We start from the raw sequence: 8,500 nt of genomic DNA, 5'->3' as shown, positions 1-8,500 counted from the left end.
GCCCGCCGCCGCTCTGGCGCCGAGCACACGCGCTTCCGGGCGCGGCGCGGGGGCTGCTGGGATCAGGTCACCATGGCGGCCCGTGTCCTCTCGGCCTGCGTCCGCCGCCTGCTGCCCCGTTCCAGCGCCGCCGCCGTCCCCGTCCCCCGCGCCGCGCTCGGCACGCTCTGTCCCGGCCGTCCGCGGGCCCAGCCGCCCGCCTTCCTCCCCGCGGTGCCGCCGGCGCTCCGGGCGGGCCCTGCGCCGTGCCGCCGCTACTCGGAGCTGCCGCCGCTCACGCTGGCCGACATCAAGGAGCGCGTCCTCTACGTCCTCAAGCTGTACGACAAGATCGACCCCGAGAAGGCGAGCGGGGGCCGGGCCGGGGGGGGCGGGGCCGGGGCCGGGAGCGGGAGCTGACGCCCTCTCTGACCCCCCAGCTGACGGCCGAGTCGCATTTCATGAAGGACCTGGGGCTGGACAGCCTGGACCAAGTGGAGATCATCATGGCCATGGAGGACGAGTTCGGTAATGGCACGTTGCATGCTCGGAGCGTTAGCGTGTGTCCGCGTGGACCAGACAGAGAAGAGCCTCCGTGTTCCGGCTTATATTTCTGAGCAGATCCACTGCTGAGAGCCCCCGCGCTCCCCGTCCCAGGCTGTTGGCTGCAGCTCTGTTTGTTGTACGAGCACTCAACAGCAAACCGAACCCGAGGCGCTTTGGCTCTTGCTTGCCTGCAGTTACCCAGAACATCCCTCTTCTGTGTTCTGTGGGAGCCCTGATGAGGCACTCATGGCTTCAGTGGTGCTCAGGGACACTGGCTGGCTCTGCAGCCCCCGCTGCTTCTGCCGTGTCTCCTATCCAGAGTCAGTGTCACGCAAGGCATAGCACAGCCTGAAACTCGCCATAGTAACGAGATGCTGACTCTGACTGCAGTGGAGAAGCAGCCTCTGTGTGTTTATTTTCAGCTGCATTGCAGACGTCTGAGCCAGCAGTAATTGCTTCCTTCAGCCTTGCTCCCGTTTCCGTTGTTTCGGGCTGAATTTGTATGCTTTCTTCCAGGCTTTGAAATTCCTGATGGAGATGCAGAAAAATTAATGTGTCCACAAGAGATAGTAGATTACATTGCAGATAAGAAGGATGTTTATGAATAAAAGCAGTTCTCCAAAGCAGAGTAAGTATAAACGTGCCTCTGCAGGTGTCTCTGTGTCGCTCCAAGCCCTGCAGGAATCCACCAGTCTGTTAGTAGATGGTGAACTGGCTTTGAGTCCATCCTTCAGAGCTCTTCAGCTGCTCGCAGAGCGTGCTGAGCAGCGCTCTCTAGGGGTGGGTGACAGCACAGCTCTGAGCTGCTGCTAGCAGCTGTTTTCTCGTCAGCCCCAGCCTGGGACAGCGGCAGGAAAGGAAACGATCAGGAAAGGGTTATTCCAGCAGCAGCCTCAGAGGCACTTGAGGGCTGCAGGGGAAATGAGCGATGGCCTCAGGGCAGTGTGCAGCTGTAGCACGTTGAGGCAGATTCCTGTTTGTTGCTCTTGTGCGTGCTTCTCACCTCCCCCCTCCCTCGATCTTCCACGGGATTGAGGTGTAAAGGGTCAGTGGAGGAGCTGTGCCTGTTTGCTGCTCTTCCTGAGCCAAGAGTGGATGGGAAAAAAAAACGTGACAACCTTGGGGTTTGCAAGACTTGTGTCATTATGTATGTGGCTTCCTCTGGTGTTCTTCAGCACTTGTCATGTCTCTGCCAGACCGGCCTCTTTTGTTCCTTTATGTGGGAGCTTTCAGCTGATGAATTACTAAATGCGTGAATGTTTTATTTAACAGGAGATGTCTACCACTAGGATGGCCCTGATGTCAGTGGGTATAAGCGCACATGCTGCACTGCTGCTGCTTTCATCGGAAAGTTGTGCTTGGACGTTGTATTTAAAGCTGTCTGAATATGTTGTCCTTTGAAAACGAGGAAAAAAGGAATAAATATATAAGACCATGGTCGCCTTGATGCCTTTTTTGTTTCACAGTTACAGCCCACTGGGGCTGGTTTTTAGGGTATGCCCCCCTGCTGGGGCTCGTTGTGCTGTGAGCGAGCAGCATCAGCTGCACAGCCTGGAGGGCTCCTTGTGTGGCAGACTGAAAGAGCATCGTATACCTGAGTGGGAGCTCCAGTACCACCTGTACAGCCTCTGCTGCTGAGCTGAGTACTGTGATCTCACTGCAGGTAATGCCTATTCTGCTGCTGAAATGCAGAACCACATCGGTGTGTCGGTTACTGCAGCTCATCCCAGCATGGGAGGTTTGCTTTCCATCTCTCTTGAGACGGGGGGGGGAAAAGATAGTTATTTCTGGACACTACACAGTTTTTCTTCTCAGCCAAGAAACACTTTTGTATGTCAAAGAGGCACTGCTGGGCTGTGAGCCAAGAAGTGTCAGTTGATAACGTGTCTTCCTCTGGCAACCGGGTGATGGGAGGGTGGAAAATCAGCCCCAGTGTGTTGCTGTTGCACATGGAGCCTTAACGTGGGGTGGGTGCTCTGTTTTCAGAGCCTCCTCTGTAGAACCACATTTCACTTTTAAGACTGCCATGTGTCCCTGGCCCTAGGGTGCCCCACTGCTCCCCCAACGCCTGGGCTTTGCTTTCATTGAGTAAAAGGCCCTGGCCGTCAGAAGCAGTTCTTTCCTCTTAAACGAACTGTGAGGTATCCTCTGAACGGGCCATGCAATGGAAACGGAGAAAGCACTCGTGGCGGCTCTCACCGGGGTGGTACCCCGTGCGGTCATAGCTCTCGTGTCGGGGTCGATGTGTAAGAGCTTTGGCCGGGTCGGCGCTGCAGCTGCGTGCCGGGAGGGCGGCGACGGGGACCTCAGGACGGTCCTTCCCAGCCCCAGGGGGGAGCCGAGCCGCGTCCGGTGGGCTCCGCAGGGATGTAGCGGGCGGGGACGGGGAGAGATTGCGGCTCCGGGTCCCCGCTCGACGCCCGCGGGTGCCGCAGGGCCGGGTTCCGCCCGCGGCCGGGCCCGCCCCAGCCCCGCCGCTCCGCCGCTCCCCGCTGGGCCGGGCCGGGCCGGGGGCTGCGGCTCCGGGCGCCTCCGCCCCGCGGCAGCGGGAACGGGCGGGGGCTTCCTGCGCTCCGGAGCCGCCGGCGGCAGCAGCATGGAGCGGGTCCCGCGGCTCGTGGCCGCCGCAGGTGAGCGCCGGGAGCCCCCTACGGGGCCGGGACCCCGCACCGCGGGAGGGCGGGAGGGGCTGCGGGGAGCGGCGGGGGGCCGTCACCGCGCGGCATCGGCTTCGCTCGGCCGGGCCCGACGCCCGCGGGGCGTTCGGCTCGGGGCAGCGGGCGGGGGCGGCCCCGGGGCAACCGCGTGCGGCGGGAGAGGGTCCGGGCCCCCGGCAGCGCCCGGCGCCCCCCGGCTCCGTCCTCGTACGGGCGGCCGCGGCCCCGTTTTCCCCGGGAGATGCGCGTCCCCACCCGGCGCAGGGGCGGTGTCCTCGTGCGCGTCCCCGTGCCAGCGCCGCGGGGTTTCGGAGGGGCGCCGGGCCGCGCGGTTCCGCCCTCTGCGCGGAGCGGCGCTCCGTCCCGTCCGTGCGGTGCTCGCGGGGCCGCGCGGCTCGGGGCCGGCAGCGGCACCGCGGGGCAGCGGCTGCGCTCCGCGCGCCGAGACAAAGGCGGCGGGCTCCAGCCGGGCGCTGAGCGATGCCCGCGCTTTTCCCTTCGCAGGAAATGACTCCCGCGGCACAAAGGGTCCCACGCCCGCTGCTGCCCCGCGGGAGCTGCGTGCGAAGCGCGGAAAACGCTTCACCCTTCGCGCAGCCCTGCCCGGCTCTGCTCCGCGCTGCTCTGCCGGGGAGGGGCGGCTCCGCGCCCGCACGTGCGGTGCTTTCTGGCGGCGCCTCGGGCTCGTGCGGGTGTGCGGGCGGCGCCTTCGGGGCCGCGAGGCCGCGCTGCGGGACGGCCGTAACCCCGCGCGGCGCAGCGGCGTCCCCGGGGCTGAGCCCGGAGCTGCGCCGTCGCCGCGCGCGGGGCTTTGCGGGGGGCGATGCGCGGAGCTCCGCGCTCGGCGCTGACGCCCGATCCGTTCTCTCCGCAGTGCTCGTGGGGTGCTGCGCGCGGCTCTGCCCCGCTCTGAGCAGTGGGATGGGCTCCACTCGGGGCACGGCCGTCCCCTGCGCCCACCCGGGGGAGCGCTGTCGGACAGGTACTGTGCCGCGGTGGGGCCGGCGGGCCCTTCGCCTGCGGGGTGGCCCCGCGTGCCGGCGCCGTGCCAGAGGGTGCCCGCCCTGCTCAGCATCCCCCGCCTCTGCCCACAGATCCGCAGCACGGAGCGGGGTGGCTGCAAACAGAGGCTGAGCTGTTCCCCTTCCCTGGGACCCCGCCCGGGACCGCTGAGCCCCTCAGTACCAGCAGCAGCCCCAGTGAGGCCGGGACGGTCCCTGCGGTGCGGGATGGAGTGAGCACCGAGGCACAGCCTTCACCCTCTGCTGGTACCCCTGATGCAGCTGCAGGCAGGGAGGGAACGTCTCCCATGCACCCTGGGGAGAGCCCGGCCAGGGAGCTCACAGCAGTCCCCGTGGAGCTGAGCACAGCTCCAGCCATCAGCGCTGCCCCCGGGACTGAGCCCATAGGACATGAGAAGGCAGAAAGTGCCCCAGCCTCACGGAGGACCCTCTTGCATTCATCGTCCCATGTGACGGTGCCCAGCAGCACTGGGGGGCAGTGGGGAACCCCCAGCACTGTGAGGACAGAATTCACATGGAGCTGGGGGGGCTCACTCAGCCCCTCGCACCCAGAGCCGTGGGGCAGGGATGCCACCATCCCACCCGGTGACAGCAGAGCAGGGACCTCCCAGGGCCACACAACAGACAGCCCTGTGCCAGGGACGAGTGGGACACTGCCTTTTGCGGGGGGGCTGCAGAGTCTGCAGGGCCCCCCTGGGGAACTGGGAAGGATGCATCAGGTGCTGGCAGGGACAGGGCCAGCAAGAGAGTCCCACCCATTGCAGGGGACAACCATGGCCTGGCTGGGTCCTCATGCCACGTCCCGCCCCCCCTCTGCTGTCCCTGGGGGTTGGTGGCCGTGGAGGGCTGATGTGGCAGCCCAGGGGCCCTGGGACCAGCACAGCCCTACTGCCCATAGAGTCACGTCTGCCTCTTGACCCTAGCACCACAGCCACTGCCCCAGGTGTGATGTCCCCTGGCCCTGAGGGAGCTGCAGACCTGACCACGGAGGTGTTGGGGCTGCCCAACACTCAGGGTCCCCCTGGGCCCAACCGTGTCCCCATGAACCAGACCTGGCATATCTCAGCCTTGCCAGGGGAAGCCCCAACCTCACGGGGCCCACAGTCCTCCCCGGGGCTCAGCCCCACTGCAGACACCCCCCCAGCATTGTCCCCAGAGCGTGAACATGCTGTGAGCCCTCAGGTCTCAGGAGGGACCCCGGTGTGGGCAGGTGATGCTGGGCCTTGGGCAGTGACTGCAGCACCGAGCACAGCCCTTCCCGTGGCCCCCAACTCTCCACTGCAGCCAGCCCAGACCCAACCCACACCGACTCCACTACTGCTGAGCACCACCACCAGCATCACCACCACTGTTACCAGCACAGCCACCGCCACTGCCACCAGCACAGCCACTGCCACCAGCACACCTACTGCCACCAGCCCCGCACTGCTCAGGGATGAGAGGACAGCCCCGCTGGAGCCCAGCACTGCTACATGTCAGGGGGCTGTGGAGGAGCTGATGCGGGGGCCCAGTGTGGTGCCGGGGTCCCCCCATCAGCCCACAGACCCCCCCCGGAGTGAAGAGCCTCCCCCAGCACAGAGCAGCCCCCCAGAGTGGCCACACGCCGACCCCACATGCGTGACACCGAACCCAGGGGCAGCAGGCAGGGCCACCCCGGTGTTCATCGCAGAGGATGAACCGCCGCTGCTGCGAGGTGGGCTGCGGGGTGACCCTCCCGGGAGCTGCCGGCACCGGGGTTGGTGGCGATGCTGAGCCCCTCCTGTCCCCGCAGCCTCCCTCCTGCGCGTGCCCTGCGAGCTGGCGCTGGACATGGCCTTCGTGCCCGCCCTGCGCGACCCCACGTCCCACGAGCACCACGTGCTGCTGAGCAGCCTCAACCGGACGGTGAGCGTAGGGCCGCCCCGCGGGGAGGAGCATCGCGTGTGGGCGGTCCCGCATGGCACCCATGGCTCCCACGCAGGTGGCGCCCCGGCTGGCGGCGGTGCCCGGCTTCGTGCGCCTCGAGGTGACGGCCGTCAGGTAGGGACGGCCCCGCAGTGCCCGGCGTTCCCGCGGCGGTGCGGGGTGGTGCGGGGCGCAGCCGCAGTGCCGTGTCCCGCAGGGCGGGCAGCCCCCGTCAGGTGGTGCTGCACTACGACGCGCTGTTCGCGGCCGAGCTCGTGCGGGCGGCGGCGCTGGGAGCGCTCCTCGACGCGGCGCTGCGCTCCGGCGGAGCTGCGGCGGTGGGCACCGCCCGCGTGTTGCGGCACACGGCCCGCGGTGAGTGCGGGCGGGCGGCGCGGGGCCCGGCGGCCCTCGGGGGGTGCGGAGCGGCACGGCCCCGCCGCCGTCCTCCCTTCCCGGTCTCCTCGCAGCGCCGGAGCCCTGCGCAGCGCTGTTCTCCTGCCCCGACGGCTTCGCCTGCGTTGTGGGAGCGGACGGGAACGCCACGTGCACGTCCCTCTGCCACCGCGACTACTGCCGCAACCACGGCGTGTGCGCGCACCCCCGCGGCCGCGGCCCGCTCTGCCGGTGGGTACCGCCCGCCCTCCCCCTCCCCCCCCCGGCGCCCCGCGTGTCCGCCGCTGAGCGCCCCGCGTGTCCGCGCAGGTGCCCCGCGGGCAGCGACGTTTGGTTCGTGGGGCTGCGCTGCGAGCGGCGAGTGACGCTGCCGGGGCTGCTGGGCGCGGCCGCGGGCGCTCTGCTCGGCGTCGTCCTCCTGGGGATCGCCGTCGGGGCCGCCGTGGTCCGCAGGTTCCGGGCGCTGCTGCGGGAGGCGCGGGCCGAGCAGGGCCGCAGCAGGTGGGTGCGGGCGGGGATCGGGGCCGTTGGGACGGGGCGGGCGGCCCCGGGGGACGGACGGCGCCCCGGAGCTCCGCAGCGCTCACCGCCCGCAGCTACCGCCGCTTCTGCCGCCCGGACGAGGCCGCGGCTCCGCACTGGGCGCGCTCGTGGCCGGGCTCGGGCAGCTCCCTGGACAACCCCGCCTTCAGCCGCTCGGAGGAGCTCCTGCACCTGCACCTCCCGGACGACGGCTGCTGCTGCCGCCGGGACCCGCTCGGCGCCGCGCAGCGCCCGGAGCCGCCCGCCCGCGGGCACGGGTAGGTGCGGGGCTGCGGGCACGGGGAGGTGCGGGGCCGAGCTCAGCCCCCCGCGGGCGCTCAGGTCCGACGGCGCAGCGCCGTTCTGCAGCCCGGAGCGCGGAGGGGTGGTTTTCCCCCGTGTAAGGAGCGGTGCGGGAAGGCTCAGAGCTGCAGTGGGAATTTGCCTGCGTGCCATTGCGGGCTCGTAATTAGTTCTAGGGCTTATAAAGCAGTAAGGGAGTGGGAAACTCCCAGCTGCTCCCCTGGTACCGGGACACAGCCTTCTGCATCCCGGGCCCTTCCCTTTGGCACCGCCGCTCTCAGAACAGCCCCAGCTGGCTGCAGCTGCAGCACAACAGCCCAGGGCTGCATCACTGTCACGAGGGCCCCGGGGTTGCTGAGCCAGGTAGACATTTTGACCCCCTCCCCCCTATCCTAATTCCCAATGGATTTTGCTGCCAGCTTCCAGTATGGCTGGGACACGAGCTGCAGCAGCATGAACGAGCCCATGGTCGACTCAGGCAAAGCCAGTGACATCTCGGTGTCCAGCTGGCCCGTGGAGCCCAACCCCTGGGCGCCCTTCTCCCTCCTGCAGCAGCTCTCCAGGCAGCAACCGGTGAGCACTGGGACGCAGCTGGGGGGCGCAGGGGTCACACTGCCCCGTCTAAAGGTGGGGGATGTGGGTGGAGCCCCCCCACCCCCGCCAGCCCCCCCCTCTCCCCAGCAGCCAGGCAGGCGGCCGCGCTCCTTCTGCGAGGGGATGGAGCTGTCCACGCTGGAGCGGAGTTGGACCGCCTGAGCGCTACAGACTGAAGCACGGCACCGAGCATCAGCTTTAAAACCAACCACATTTTATTTCCACGTAACAAGCTCAGTGAAAGAAGTCCAAACACTTTGACAATACAATCAACGCGGGCGTGATGTCAGTTCCACTCGATGCGGAGTCCTGAAAGATTATCAGGCAACGGTTTCACCGGGGTCAGAGCAGACTTGGGGAGCCAGCTTGGGCTGGGACAGCGTCGTTCATAGCGAGTAGGTACAGAGAAGTGTCCAATAACACACAATGCTGGCATCCAACAGAGTTAATGACTTACATCCGGCAATTGGAAAAGAAAGGCTAACAGATTGTTGAAGTCACATCATACTATGTACATATATGGTCTGCCCTCTAGCCATTTCAGAACAAGCTAAGCCACTGTGAAGTGAAATACAAAGTAAGCGCTGCTGCATTGTT

General features: G+C 66.9%; 3 protein-coding genes across 24 annotated transcripts in view; 2 read left to right on the top strand and 1 right to left on the bottom strand.

Annotated features, from left to right (window-relative positions):
• Positions 1–55: 55 nt before the first annotated feature.
• Positions 56–1,960, top strand: NDUFAB1 (NADH:ubiquinone oxidoreductase subunit AB1). The gene is made up of 4 exons (XM_004945263.5): positions 56–345; positions 420–507; positions 1,042–1,153; positions 1,798–1,960. The coding sequence occupies exons 1-3, from the start codon at positions 73–75 to the stop codon at positions 1,131–1,133; spliced, it is 453 nt and encodes a 150-aa protein (XP_004945320.1). The 5' UTR covers positions 56–72; the 3' UTR covers positions 1,134–1,153; positions 1,798–1,960.
• Positions 1,961–3,090: 1,130 nt separating this feature from the next.
• Positions 3,091–8,500, top strand: part of LOC101750925 (mucin-5AC-like) — a 5,484-nt gene continuing 74 nt past the window's right edge. Inside the window, exons 1-11 of one of the 11 annotated variants that reach the window (XM_025155333.3) lie at positions 3,091–3,155; positions 4,057–4,164; positions 4,277–5,897; positions 5,976–6,088; positions 6,165–6,223; positions 6,306–6,463; positions 6,559–6,715; positions 6,794–6,985; positions 7,081–7,284; positions 7,729–7,882; positions 7,974–8,500. The exon at positions 7,974–8,500 is cut by the window's right edge and continues 74 nt beyond it. In XM_025155333.3, coding sequence (XP_025011101.2) covers positions 4,772–5,897; positions 5,976–6,088; positions 6,165–6,223; positions 6,306–6,463; positions 6,559–6,715; positions 6,794–6,985; positions 7,081–7,284; positions 7,729–7,882; positions 7,974–8,105 — 2,295 coding nt within the window. In that variant the 5' untranslated portion in view covers positions 3,091–3,155; positions 4,057–4,164; positions 4,277–4,771 and the 3' untranslated portion in view covers positions 8,106–8,500. Of the gene's footprint in view, positions 3,156–4,056; positions 4,165–4,276; positions 5,898–5,975; positions 6,716–6,793; positions 7,285–7,728; positions 7,883–7,973 lie in introns of all 11 variants that reach the window. The other 10 variants (XR_005839997.2, XR_005839998.2, XM_040647934.2 and 7 more) reach the window with 10 other exon arrangements.
• Positions 8,096–8,500, bottom strand: part of TNRC6A (trinucleotide repeat containing 6A) — a 60,115-nt gene continuing 59,710 nt past the window's right edge. For all 12 annotated transcript variants that reach the window (XM_046901007.1, XM_046901009.1, XM_046901012.1 and 9 more), the window contains one exon: positions 8,096–8,500. This exon is cut by the window's right edge and continues 2,369 nt beyond it. The gene's annotated coding sequence lies outside the window, so the exon portion shown is untranslated.

This window comes from Gallus gallus, chromosome 14 (genome assembly GCF_016699485.2).
Source record: "Gallus gallus isolate bGalGal1 chromosome 14, bGalGal1.mat.broiler.GRCg7b, whole genome shotgun sequence".
Taxonomy (NCBI): Eukaryota; Metazoa; Chordata; class Aves; order Galliformes; family Phasianidae; genus Gallus; species Gallus gallus.
Note: the sequence above shows the minus strand (reverse complement) of the source record. Positions and strands in the feature narration are given on the sequence as shown.

Bases quoted from the DNA above. Each gene is read 5' to 3' on its own strand.
- NDUFAB1 (XM_004945263.5), top strand. From the start codon at position 73: ATGGCGGCCCGTGTCCTCTCGGCCTGCGTCCGCCGCCTGCTGCCCCGT. The intron at 346-419 runs GCGAGCGGGGGC...CTGACCCCCCAG, and splicing joins ACAAGATCGACCCCGAGAAG to CTGACGGCCGAGTCGCATTT. The intron at 508-1,041 runs GTAATGGCACGT...GCTTTCTTCCAG, and splicing joins GGCCATGGAGGACGAGTTCG to GCTTTGAAATTCCTGATGGA.